General features: G+C 42.7%; 1 protein-coding gene across 1 annotated transcript; it reads right to left on the reverse strand.

Annotated features, from left to right (window-relative positions):
• Window positions 1–255: 255 nt before the first annotated feature.
• Window positions 256–10,835, reverse strand: tmprss4b (transmembrane serine protease 4b). Its single transcript, XM_063203571.1, has 12 exons — window positions 10,721–10,835; window positions 9,343–9,485; window positions 7,639–7,794; window positions 5,581–5,707; window positions 4,286–4,408; window positions 3,941–3,984; window positions 3,532–3,694; window positions 2,539–2,705; window positions 2,262–2,357; window positions 1,237–1,379; window positions 802–951; window positions 256–567 (listed from the first exon to the last, which is right to left on the reverse strand). Exons 2-12 carry the CDS (start codon window positions 9,476–9,478, stop codon window positions 556–558), a joined length of 1,317 nt encoding a protein of 438 aa, XP_063059641.1. The 5' UTR covers window positions 9,479–9,485; window positions 10,721–10,835; the 3' UTR covers window positions 256–555.
• Window positions 10,836–10,989: the final 154 nt, after the last annotated feature.

The raw sequence follows: 10,989 nt of genomic DNA on the forward strand, positions 1-10,989 counted from the left end.
AAACACTCATTTGGCACCTCCAGTTGAAGAGAAACACAAAATGTGCGTCATTTTCTGTGACCCCCTTAATTGTGTTGGCATGTAGCCAACAGGTAAGCAACCATTTAAGCCTTGTTTACGTTTCTTTCCTGAGCATACTACTCATCAGATCCCATGTCGCCAATTATAACCCAATATTGCCTGGTCCAAACTCTGACCCCTTGGTCCAAAACATGAATGTCCACATGGTCCTTGCATTCAGACAACACATGCATATCAATTATATTGTCTTTATTACAAAAGCTTAATAAATAACAGTTTTGAATAAAAAAAACACGTTGTACGGCGTCACTGATTCTTACCCTTATTGGTTTCATGCTGTCCCTGGAGCATTTAAAAAACATTAAGTATGACAATGTCTATACATAAAAACAATGGCACCAACAACTCCATAAGACAATGCATATACTGCAATACTTCACAAACACATTTCAAGTAATTTTTGTGAGATTCATCATGTGGTAAGTCTCGCTTTTTAAAGCATCACCTGGTGCTTCCAGAGCAATCGGTGGTTGTTTATGAAGAATTCTGAAAAAGACCAAGAGTCATAATTACTTTACAAATGAAGATAAAATTACCTAAACAGTACAGAGGCATTTTCAGGTTAGTACAGTAGGATTATGTTACATCACTGAAATGTTTCAGCATTGTCTGACTACTAACAGTGCATAGTTTCTGTCGCACTACTTCCAGTGCAACAGTAATGTCCATGCTCCATTCCAAATGAACGTTGAGGTACCACACCTCATCATTGAGCCTTACCTGGATGACTGTGTGGATCCACTCCAGTAGTGTACTGACGTTGGTGTAGACTCCTGGGCGATTGTCACGGGCGCACCCTATTCCCCAACTTACTACGCCCACCAGCTGCCAATGAGAGGTGAGGTACACCAGAGGACCTCCACTATCACCCTTTAAAAAGACACACAGATTCATACATGAAGGTGAAAACTATAGAACATTCCTACAGACTAGTCAAATCCAGCATCGTCATCTTCACATGCACTGGTCATACAAAGTGTGGTAGTATGAATCAAAATGTATGATCACCACAAGTACGGAAATTTACCGCAGTTCAAAATTCCCTACTTTCAAGTGCAGTTTAGAAGTTCCATGCGTAAATGTAACAAAAGCAGGTTAAAACTACAGTTAGCCTTTAATAAACATCTGACCATTCCTCTGATAGTAGAACCACACCTGACAGGAATCCACGTCACCCTCCATATAGCCAGCGCAGAGCATCCGGGACGTGATGGAAGTGCTATAAACAGAGGGTTGGCTACAACTCTTCTTGTCAATCAGGGGAACCACAGCCTTCTGCAGGACATGGGCTAGCTCACCTACACCGATCAGGAAGCAACAGAATGAGGAAAACAAATGGTGTAGTAAGTAATGACGACCATTTACCATGTGTTGGACAATGCTGTAAGTGTCTTTGTTTACTTTTTGCCACTTTTTAAATGCATCTTATTTTTTTGCTACGTCATCTTTACTTCATATTGGACAACGTTGTCAGTGTTGCAACTGTACACTGCGCCTTACCCTGTTCTTGCTCAAATTTTCTGTTAGGAAGTTGCTTTGGTCGGCATCTGCAGGCTAGATGCTAATGTAATGTAATGCAAAAGTAAGAACGCCCTGCATGAAGAAACCCATCAAACTACAAAAGTGCAGTTATAGGACATGTTGTAGTGCACAACGGTGTTGAGGGATACCATCAGTTACCTTACTTGCTTTCCTACAAACCCACCTACAAAGTACAGTAGGTTGGGGTCTTTAACATATTCATGAATAGCCTACCGACAGACTAATAATGTGCATTGCCCTCCCTCCCTGTGGTGGGCCTGCCTCCAGAGTTGCCAGATTGGGCTGTTTCCCGCCCAATTGGGCTGCATGGGATGACCTGTCTGCGGGTAAAAATGGCATTTTGCAGGAAAACCCGCCCAATTTTCCCCATAGAAATCAATAGAATTGGGCGGGATTTAGTGCTTCCAGGTGAGTTTTGAGCATTTTTTGGGCTGGAAATCATCAGCTTCATTTGGCAACACTGCCTGCCTCATTAGAAGGTGTATCGTGTTTAAGAGGCCGAAACACCCGGTGACGCTCAGGTACACAAAAGCTGCAAAAGCTGTGTAGCATAGGCCTACCCATTCTACAAATGGTGCAATACTAGGGATATTGGACGCAGAGTTCTTTCAACAAATGAAAATAATTTCATATTGTACCATTCTCCTGAAGCAGGCCCCATCCAGTCACCATCAGTGGCTCTCCAGTCTTGAGAGGCAGATGATATGGAGGCAGACATACTGGATGGACCGAGTCTGGGGGAGAGGAGGGGTTGAATAATTATTCAGTCGTCATGTTTTAGCAGTTTAGCTGTGCTGCTGTTGCTTCAGAAGTGGGAATAGAATTTTTGCATAAAAAATGTCATTGCACTGCTATTCATCTGAGGTATCTGAGCACTGTATTGCAATATCATGATATACGGTCCCATCTGCTCACCTCTGGGTTTCACAGGTTTGGAGAGATGCAACAAGGTAATGTCGTAGTCATTTGATGTTTGTTTGTAGCTGCTGTGAATGACGATTTTGTCCACTGGAACACCCCCAGAGGACCCCATCTCTGTCCGGCCCAGCACCACGCGCCAGTACTCCACTTCCTTCTTTCCCCTGTTTTGAATAGAGTTTGCATCGAAACACAAACATCAGGCAGAGGATATCACAAGACAGAGGTACGAGAAAAGTTAACTGATGGGGCACATTCGCTTGCAGCACTGTATGCTTTATGCACTTGGATTAGTCAAGCTTGGTTACAATTAAGATGGGAGAGGATTTATTTTTGGAACTCCAGTAGTGGTTACTGTGCTTGGGTTTAACTCATTGAGTGCCAGCCATTTTCAAATTCACACCGGGGCACATCAGACTTTTTTCAACATTTGAGTGTTTTTTCAAGACCCATAAAAAACATTGAGTACTTTGTCCATGTGAACAAAAAACATACCAGACCAACGTGTTAGGCCCCACCCCCCATAAAAAAACGCAATTGACTTGATATCAAGTCTTAGGCACTGTGTCATACATTCTGAAAAGACTCGTTTTCAAGTCCATGGCACTCAAAGAGCTAGTGACCAATGTACTGGATAATAACATTCCCTCCTTGCCTGACTGGGGGTGAACTTATCAAAACGGTTTCACCGTATCACTTTAAATTATGAGCGTATTGAGTCAACATCAAGTCCGACAGGCGGACAAAGATGCGTCCATCTCTATGCAGTCTGCCGCCTAGTGGACACAGGAGGGAATTAGCCTACAATTAGAGAATGCATTTCAGACAGACAGACAGACAGACAGACAGACAGACAGACAGACAGACAGACAGACCGAAGGACATACCCTCTTACAGAGATGCTAGGACGCATCAAAAAATAAGGTACACACACACACATAGGCCCACACCATGTATGAGTATTCCACCAGCGCTCCCTCCATACTGTACCTTGTGAAACAGTGTGCTGCGGTGATGACCCATCTGCGGGAGATGAGTGCGCCACCACACCTGTGCTGACCTCTCCATTGTAGGCTGGCCTGCCACGGCCACTCCTCGATGACGCTGTTGCTGCCACCCACTATCCTGTCCTCGCCCACCGCAAACCCACAGTCTGGAAAAGAGAGAGGCAAGACAACTGTGGCCACTGATATAGTTCATCTCTTTTGTAGTTGTAACAATAGTCATGCATAATTCATGCATTAGTCATAGTATTCAGTCTTTCAGCTCATTGTAAAAGCTCTATTTCATACTCCCAATATCCGTCCTTACTCTAAGGTAAGAATGCACACAAAGCACAAAATGTTTTGCAAACCAGAAGCAGACAAACGCGCGCGCACACACACACACATGCAGTTACCTGAACAGGATAACGAGATGACTGAGCCAGAGGAACAAGACTCCCTGAGGGAAAAAAAGAAAATCAGAAGAACATAAGGTCAAAGGTTAAATCACGAAGTGAGGCTATAACCAACAACTCCCTAACCAAATACATTATTCAGCTTTGGATTATTCATCTATATAGTATACTTTATATACTGCACATTCCCAGAAGGAAGCAGAGTTTTCTTATCAAGCTATTTTTACACTGCGAGTAAGTACGAAATATATCCTTATCAGTGGAGTGATTGAGTGAAAATGGAGGAGAATGAGGGTGTGTTGTTCTTGGGTTTCGTCGTCTTGTCTTCCATGTTACCCAACTTACTGTGGTGTGACACTTGCGTGCACATGGGTATGTTGTGATGAATTTGGAGTATGCAACGCACTGAAGGCCTTGGGAAGATGGGAAGGCAGGCTGGGCACTGGGACCCAAACACTGCGAGGACTTCTGCAGGAGGGCAAAGGAGGTAGGTTTGGTCATGTTAGAGAGAGATCCTGTTCATACAGATATTCAATGGGGCACCTAAGTCACGCCCTCTACTTCCTGGTTCATGGGGCAGTAAGTTGCAAAAACTTTAATGGAAGTGAACGAGGCGAGTTGGTGAATTTGTGGTGCATAAGTGGAGGTGCAAAAATATGTAATTATTTGGACTACACAACAGACGTCGCATGTCCGACGTGCAGCCACTTAAGCCACGGTGCAGCGGTAGGGTTGGCTGTGCCTCGGTTCACGTCAGATATGCGAGGCGCAAGTGTAGTCTCCAACACAGTTTTGCACAAAAGCTAAAATAACGTTTCTTGCGTGCCGGAAATGAGTGGTCTTACGACACAAATCCAAACCTTTCAAATTCACTGCTAATATGTGAAATCCAGAGCACATGCCAAACGGGATGAGGATTTAGCTTGACTCGCTCCATTGACTCGCATTCAAAATTTTGCGAGCTCCTGCCCCATGTATCGGAAGTAGAAGGGCGTGACTTACGTGCCCCATAGACTCAAATTTGACTCCCTCTGCCCCATGAACCAGGAAGTAGAGGGCGTGACTTAGGTGCCCCATAGGCCACAAGATGTCCTCTTGAAGCTGGCATGTACTTCATTCATAATGGACAAATTTTACTGGCGTGAATTATACGTTTTTTTCCAAATGCATAATATACTGTAAGCTTAGATATGTGCAGATATAGCAGGTCTTGAAAGGGGAAAGTAGACATTATCGTTTTGGTGTCCTGACATCTTGTGACTAAGCTGAGAAATGTGTTTAATAAGTGATGTTTAGTTTAGTATAGTTTATTAGGATCCCCATTAGCTGGGCGCAAACCCAGCTATTCTTCCTGGGGTCCAACAAAAAAAAATCACACACAGTTAAAATTTCTACACAACTCTGTACATTCCTTTAAGCACCATACATTGAAAAGAAAGAAAGGAAAAAAAATGTGCTCGATTTGTGCAATGCATAATGAAAGTTTGAATACATGCATGTAAAGTTGGATCTGTGCAGTGTGTACCATGTTGATACTTTGATCTTCCTCTGGATTAATAACATTTCTTAGTACAGTACTACGTAACGAAGTGGCGTACTGTTACTTGTGTGTATTATTAGACTAGTAAAGTAGCACTCACTCTGTGTAGCCTAGTTGCCGGCAGGTGTGCTGGGTGTGCCGCCTCCTCCAGTTCTCAGCACATACATATCTCCAGCCACCGTCATCAGAGTACACCTGCAGCACCAAACTATCACTCACAAGACGGACTAGAGAGAGAGAGAGAGAGAGAGAGAGAGAGAGAGAGAGAGAGAGAGAGAGAGAGACAGAGACGCAGACACAGAGAGAGAGACAGACAGAGAGAGAGACAGACAGAGAGAGAGAGAGACAGACAGAGAGAGAGACAGACAGAGAGAGAGAGAGAGAGAGAGAGAGAGAGAGAGAGCTCAGGCTCTTGAGGTCTAGAGAGGGACATACTGTTCGCATACCATAGTGCCAGTGGTCTTGAACTTCGCCACCCAGCATTGAATTTCAAATGAGCCTAAAGAAAATAATTATTTTTGAGCATGCGTCTCAAAGGTTTACCAGCAATGCTCAAAGTATGTATTGTATATGTTTGGTATAGTAAAATGGATGTTTTACACACGTAAGGCTTATTTAGGCCATTCAACATTTTTTGTGATCAAATCAGATGTACTATAGTTCCATGGAGCTTCCAAGAAATACATTTCTCAAAATGTTTTTGTTTGTTTGTTTTTAGAAGCACTATCTTCTCCCAAGATGGTTTGAGACAAACAATTAACCATTCTAAAATTGTGAATTTAGTACAAGAGTTTATGATAAAGGTGCTGTGGATAGGCAAGTGGCCAGACTGACTTGAAACTAAAAATCCTGCGACCTTAAAGTATCTGCATTCACCTGACCAAATGTGGATTAACGTATTTTATTATATGGTTGTGACGTCATCTGTCGAATGCTCCATTCATTTCAACGGGGCTCCCCAACGTTCGGACGTCTGTTATTTTTCGATAACGGACGGGTTGGTCTATAACAGACCGCTGTCATTGGCAACAAGACTTTTCACTGCTAAAGCGACTTTTCAAGAAGACTCTAATCAGCTGCTGTGATAGACAGCACCCGTTGTCCTGGCTACCGCTGTCAATGGCAACAAGACGTTCACTGCTAAAGCCACTGGCTTGTATACAAGTCAGTGGCTAAAGCGAATGTTTCATATCACTCCGCAGGGGGTCCGGTCTTTTGTCACTCTAATCAGCTGCTGTGATAGACAACACCTGTTGTCCTGGCTAGCCTACCTAGCTGTTGCCTAGCGGTGTTCCACAACGGTAGGCCTACTGTTTTGTTTTGCGCAGCAACAATCTTAACATTAAATAGGTCTAAAGAAATGTCCCCGCATGTGTGAATCATTTAAGTATATCCATATAATAAGCGGGTTAACTTTCGGCGAGTCGGTCGCTTTGTGGAATAGCAGCACTTCAGAGAGAACAAGACCCCTCCGCTCCGCGTCGGGGTCTAAAGATTCTCTCTGTCGTGCTGCTATTCCACGGTAGCGACCTTCTCGCCGAACGTTAACCCTTACGTATTGGCCAATGATGTTTTAGCACACGTCAGGGTGGTGCAACCACATTTAACACCACTATTTAGGGATTCATTTATTTAGTTTATCTAAGAAGCATATACATTGCAGTACATTAATTAGCAATTACTAATTCATTTGTGGAAATTAGCTGTAGTTTTACTAGCCTGGGCGAATAGCCGACTGTTGACTCCGTCAATTAGTCTGGCAAAAGCCATGAGGAATCTGTCTCCGTGGACGATCGGAGATGGTCTGATCTTACTCTATCATTTAAATTAATTTAAGTTCCAAACTCAAATTAAAACCCATATTGTGCTTTATTAGCATGTCTGTTACATTATAGCGTCGCAAAAGCATACAAATAACAAAACAAAAGTGTGAATATAGTTACCCTAACCAATCAGTAACTGAGCTCGCGGGTGAGTTCTACGTCACCACTCTGTTTGCTGATTGGCGAAACACTGAGAGAACCGAGCTCGAGGCTTTTGCCAGACGATGTGTGGAGCCAAAATCTTTGGATGGAGTACATGGATGGCGTCGACAGGCTATAGTTTTACCACCTGACAGATAAACCCCAAAAACACCATTGACCCGTATACAAAGTACCTGGGAAGGTTCTGTAACTGGTGACATTTGTGATACAGTGAGCCTCATCTTCTCCATATCGGCAGTCCACTTTCCCATCACAGGTTGCGTCCATTGTGATGAATTTCAGAGTGTGATAGCAGAAGAAGTAGTCTTCGCCCGTTAGGTGCTCCACCACTGGAAAGGGATGCCGTAAATTCAGTAAAAACTTAAAACGTCCACACACACACACACACAACCACTATGGATTATTTCAAACTAAATTCCAATCATTTAAGACATCATTAAACAACTTCATCACCACATCAAAACCACTGGAAAACAAGTAAAAGTTTTGATCAGACTGATTCAGCGGTGTAGTCTACTTTTTTGAAGTGGGTATACTGTATATTCGAGCATTTTTTGAAGTGGGTATACTGTATATATTTATGCTATTCTAAATAATGGATAAATCAATTTTAAGTGGGTATACTGAAGCCCCTAAAATTTAGAAGTGGGTATACTCCGTATACCTGCGTTCTACGTAGACTACACCACTGGACAGATTGTACACCAAGAAAGTTTTTAACCCATTGTGTCCTGGAGACACACATACGCTGCATTCAGGTTCTTGAGATTTGAGCTGTTTTATTAAAATGTGGGTAAGTTAGAGCTGAATGAACACATTCTAAGGCAAAACGAGGGTCCTAGCATTTAAATGCAACTCATTTCATGTGTGTATGTGCTTCGGAGGCTGAGATATTTAGGATTTAATAGGCAGAGGGCACCGTTTCCCGAAAAGGGCTTAGGACAAAATGGCTTCAGTAGAATCAGAGGAAATGGAAGCTTTGAGAAGGAAATCTCTCATTGGCTCCCATTATAGCCCCATTGGCGAATGCAGCCAAGTGAAAGATGAATGGGAGCCTATTGGGCAAAATGGCTCAGCAGGGATTTGTGACGGTTCTGTTCTCTGGTTTGTAAAGATGTGTGCACATTCTGTACCTCATCGTGGAAGTTGTATTAGAAGTGAAGTTAAAGGTTCCTGACATGGCTTTGTTCTCCCAAGGACTTGTTAGTTTTGTCCTGCAACACGCTAGCATTCAGCTAATACCTGCTGGCTGAGGAATCTCTGCGACTATTCACGACCAGAGCTGACGAGAGACGTACTCCTCTGACGGATCCTCGCAGAGACATATACGGTCACACACCTCAAACCCCCCACCACCGTCCAACATGTTAATTGAAGGTGCCCAAATTCTTAAGGATGAGCGCTGTCATTTCCTTTACCCCATTTACACTTACCGCTTTTCCACCACCTTAAATGCAATAAATAACAGGTGTCCGCAACAATCCTTACATAACTTAAACACATCGATATCTGAAGTCAGACTTAAAACTACAAAACAAATGGCGAAGTGCCATAAAGTCGATTGTCACGTGTTATAGTTTAGTTTAAATAAGGAAAGAAAGTTTAAATAAGGGCAATTTTCACGAATCTAACACTTGACAAGATGCAAACGTGTCGGCAAATGCTTTCACCTACTATCTATCGAACGCGACTTCCTTATTTCCAGGGAAAAAATTACACGGGCAGATACAATTATAAGAAGCATACAGCCCCATTGGGACCCATTCACTATTTTACTTGGCAGCGAGAACATAGCCGCAGTGCCACTCCTGGCCACCAGCTTGTGACCGTTCTCGTAAAGATTCTAGTCTCTCTGGTAGAATCAAGAAAGGGCTTACGGAAGTATGCTCCAACAGCTAGCGCTCCCAGGATGAAGACGACACAGGCCGCTATACTAGCCCCCAGTTTCACCTTTGACCTCCGCTGGCTCTCACGGAACGTCATCATCCCTCTGCGGTGTGCACCAAGCCCCATGACGATCCTGAAAGAGAAGAAGAAGAGTCTTCAGTCAGTATTTCTCAATGTAAAGTCCGAGTAACACCCATTTTTCGCGGATTTCACTAAAGGGTATCCAATTATTAATTACACTGGGAACTAGTTACTGGCCACTCTTTGGTGAAATCTGCAGGAAAATTGGCGTTACTCACAATAGCAAGGTTAGAACACTTCACATTAAAAAGGTACACTGTACAGGAAATGGTCAAAAAAGGTACTGTAACTATGCTGCTCATTGAAACTGGGCTGCCTATTGCCAAATTGGCTCTTTTCATGAAAGTGTACTTAGTAATAAACTAATATTTTCCAGTTTGGCCCAAGTACAGTCATTTTTGCAGCTAAAAATGACTATTTTTGGAAATTCAAAATGGCGGACCATGGAGAAGCTCCCCCTTTTCATGTATGAAAGGTGCAATTTTTCTAGTCATAATGAATACTTAGAATTTGAGGATGGTGGTAAGTATTCACGACAAAGGTAACATAAGTGAATGGGCAGCCTGAATTCTGGAAATAAACAACTAAAAATCTCATACAGTGTACCTTTAAGAAATACCCAGTGTTGCCATCCGAAAAAGAGGAGGGAGGTCTAACTAGTGTCAGAAACATGTGATTACTTTCATTGGAACGGTTATGCTGTTTAGTTTCATATTAAATAATTGGGTTGAAAACGCCTCAAAAAGTATTAGCTCATACAATAGATTGTGTTACTTGTCAGTGTGGCCACCTTATCTTATAAAGGGAAACCCTGATCTTGCTCAAATGTGGCCCACTGCAGAAATACATCTTCTTTAAAGCCTTACAATTGTATTGCACAGTACATTTTTCCCTTCCATGCACATACCATGCAAATGGGGCAGCAAAAGTGTTTATCTGTCAGTGATCAATTTGCGCAAACCTTTCAAGGACCATACATGGTGCAGTCAAGAAAACATTGTTCCTACTGTATATGTAAACCTAAGAAGTGGGCATAATTCTGCTAGGATTACAAAATTGACACTGAAACAAGGTGCCTTGTTTTTAATGAAAGCATAAATATATTATTCTAGAAAAAAAACGTTACCATCTAGTCATTGGTGTTGTTCACAAAAGTTGCTAGCTAGTTACCAAATTAGTCTTAGTTGCTACGCAATGAGGAATTGCATTACAACAAAGTAGCTAATGTAGTGAAACGGACACTGGTTTTTAGGCACGAAAAGGATAGAACTATTATATTAATCTCACCTTTGTAGTTCCTGTTAAAATCTTTGAGCTTCAGTCCAGGATTGGGCATTAACCTTTGATTTTTGATAACCTGTAATCTGTTTGGTGAAACACTGGCTGGCTCTTGGCTTGGTTGGCAACTCAGGTGATCTTAACGAGCCTTGATTGGGGATTTGCTGCCATACCTACCATAGAGGTATATAGAGTGGCCACAGCAATGGCTGGCAGCATTGGAAAATGGACGCTGGCACCGCCATCTTGTGTGGGTAGGTCTGTGCTCTCCAGTTAAT

This window comes from Engraulis encrasicolus, chromosome 7, assembly GCF_034702125.1.
Source record: "Engraulis encrasicolus isolate BLACKSEA-1 chromosome 7, IST_EnEncr_1.0, whole genome shotgun sequence".
Taxonomy (NCBI): domain Eukaryota; kingdom Metazoa; phylum Chordata; class Actinopteri; order Clupeiformes; family Engraulidae; genus Engraulis; species Engraulis encrasicolus.

Coding starts and splice junctions, on each gene's coding strand:
- tmprss4b (XM_063203571.1), bottom strand. CDS start 9,478: ATGGGGCTTGGTGCACACCGCAGAGGGATGATGACGTTCCGTGAGAGC. Junction 3,985..4,285: donor CACGCAAGTGTCACACCACA/GTAAGTTGGGTA, acceptor TTTTTCCCTCAG/GGAGTCTTGTTCCTCTGGCT. Junction 2,706..3,531: donor GCAGCACACTGTTTCACAAG/GTACAGTATGGA, acceptor TATTCAAAACAG/GGGAAAGAAGGAAGTGGAGT.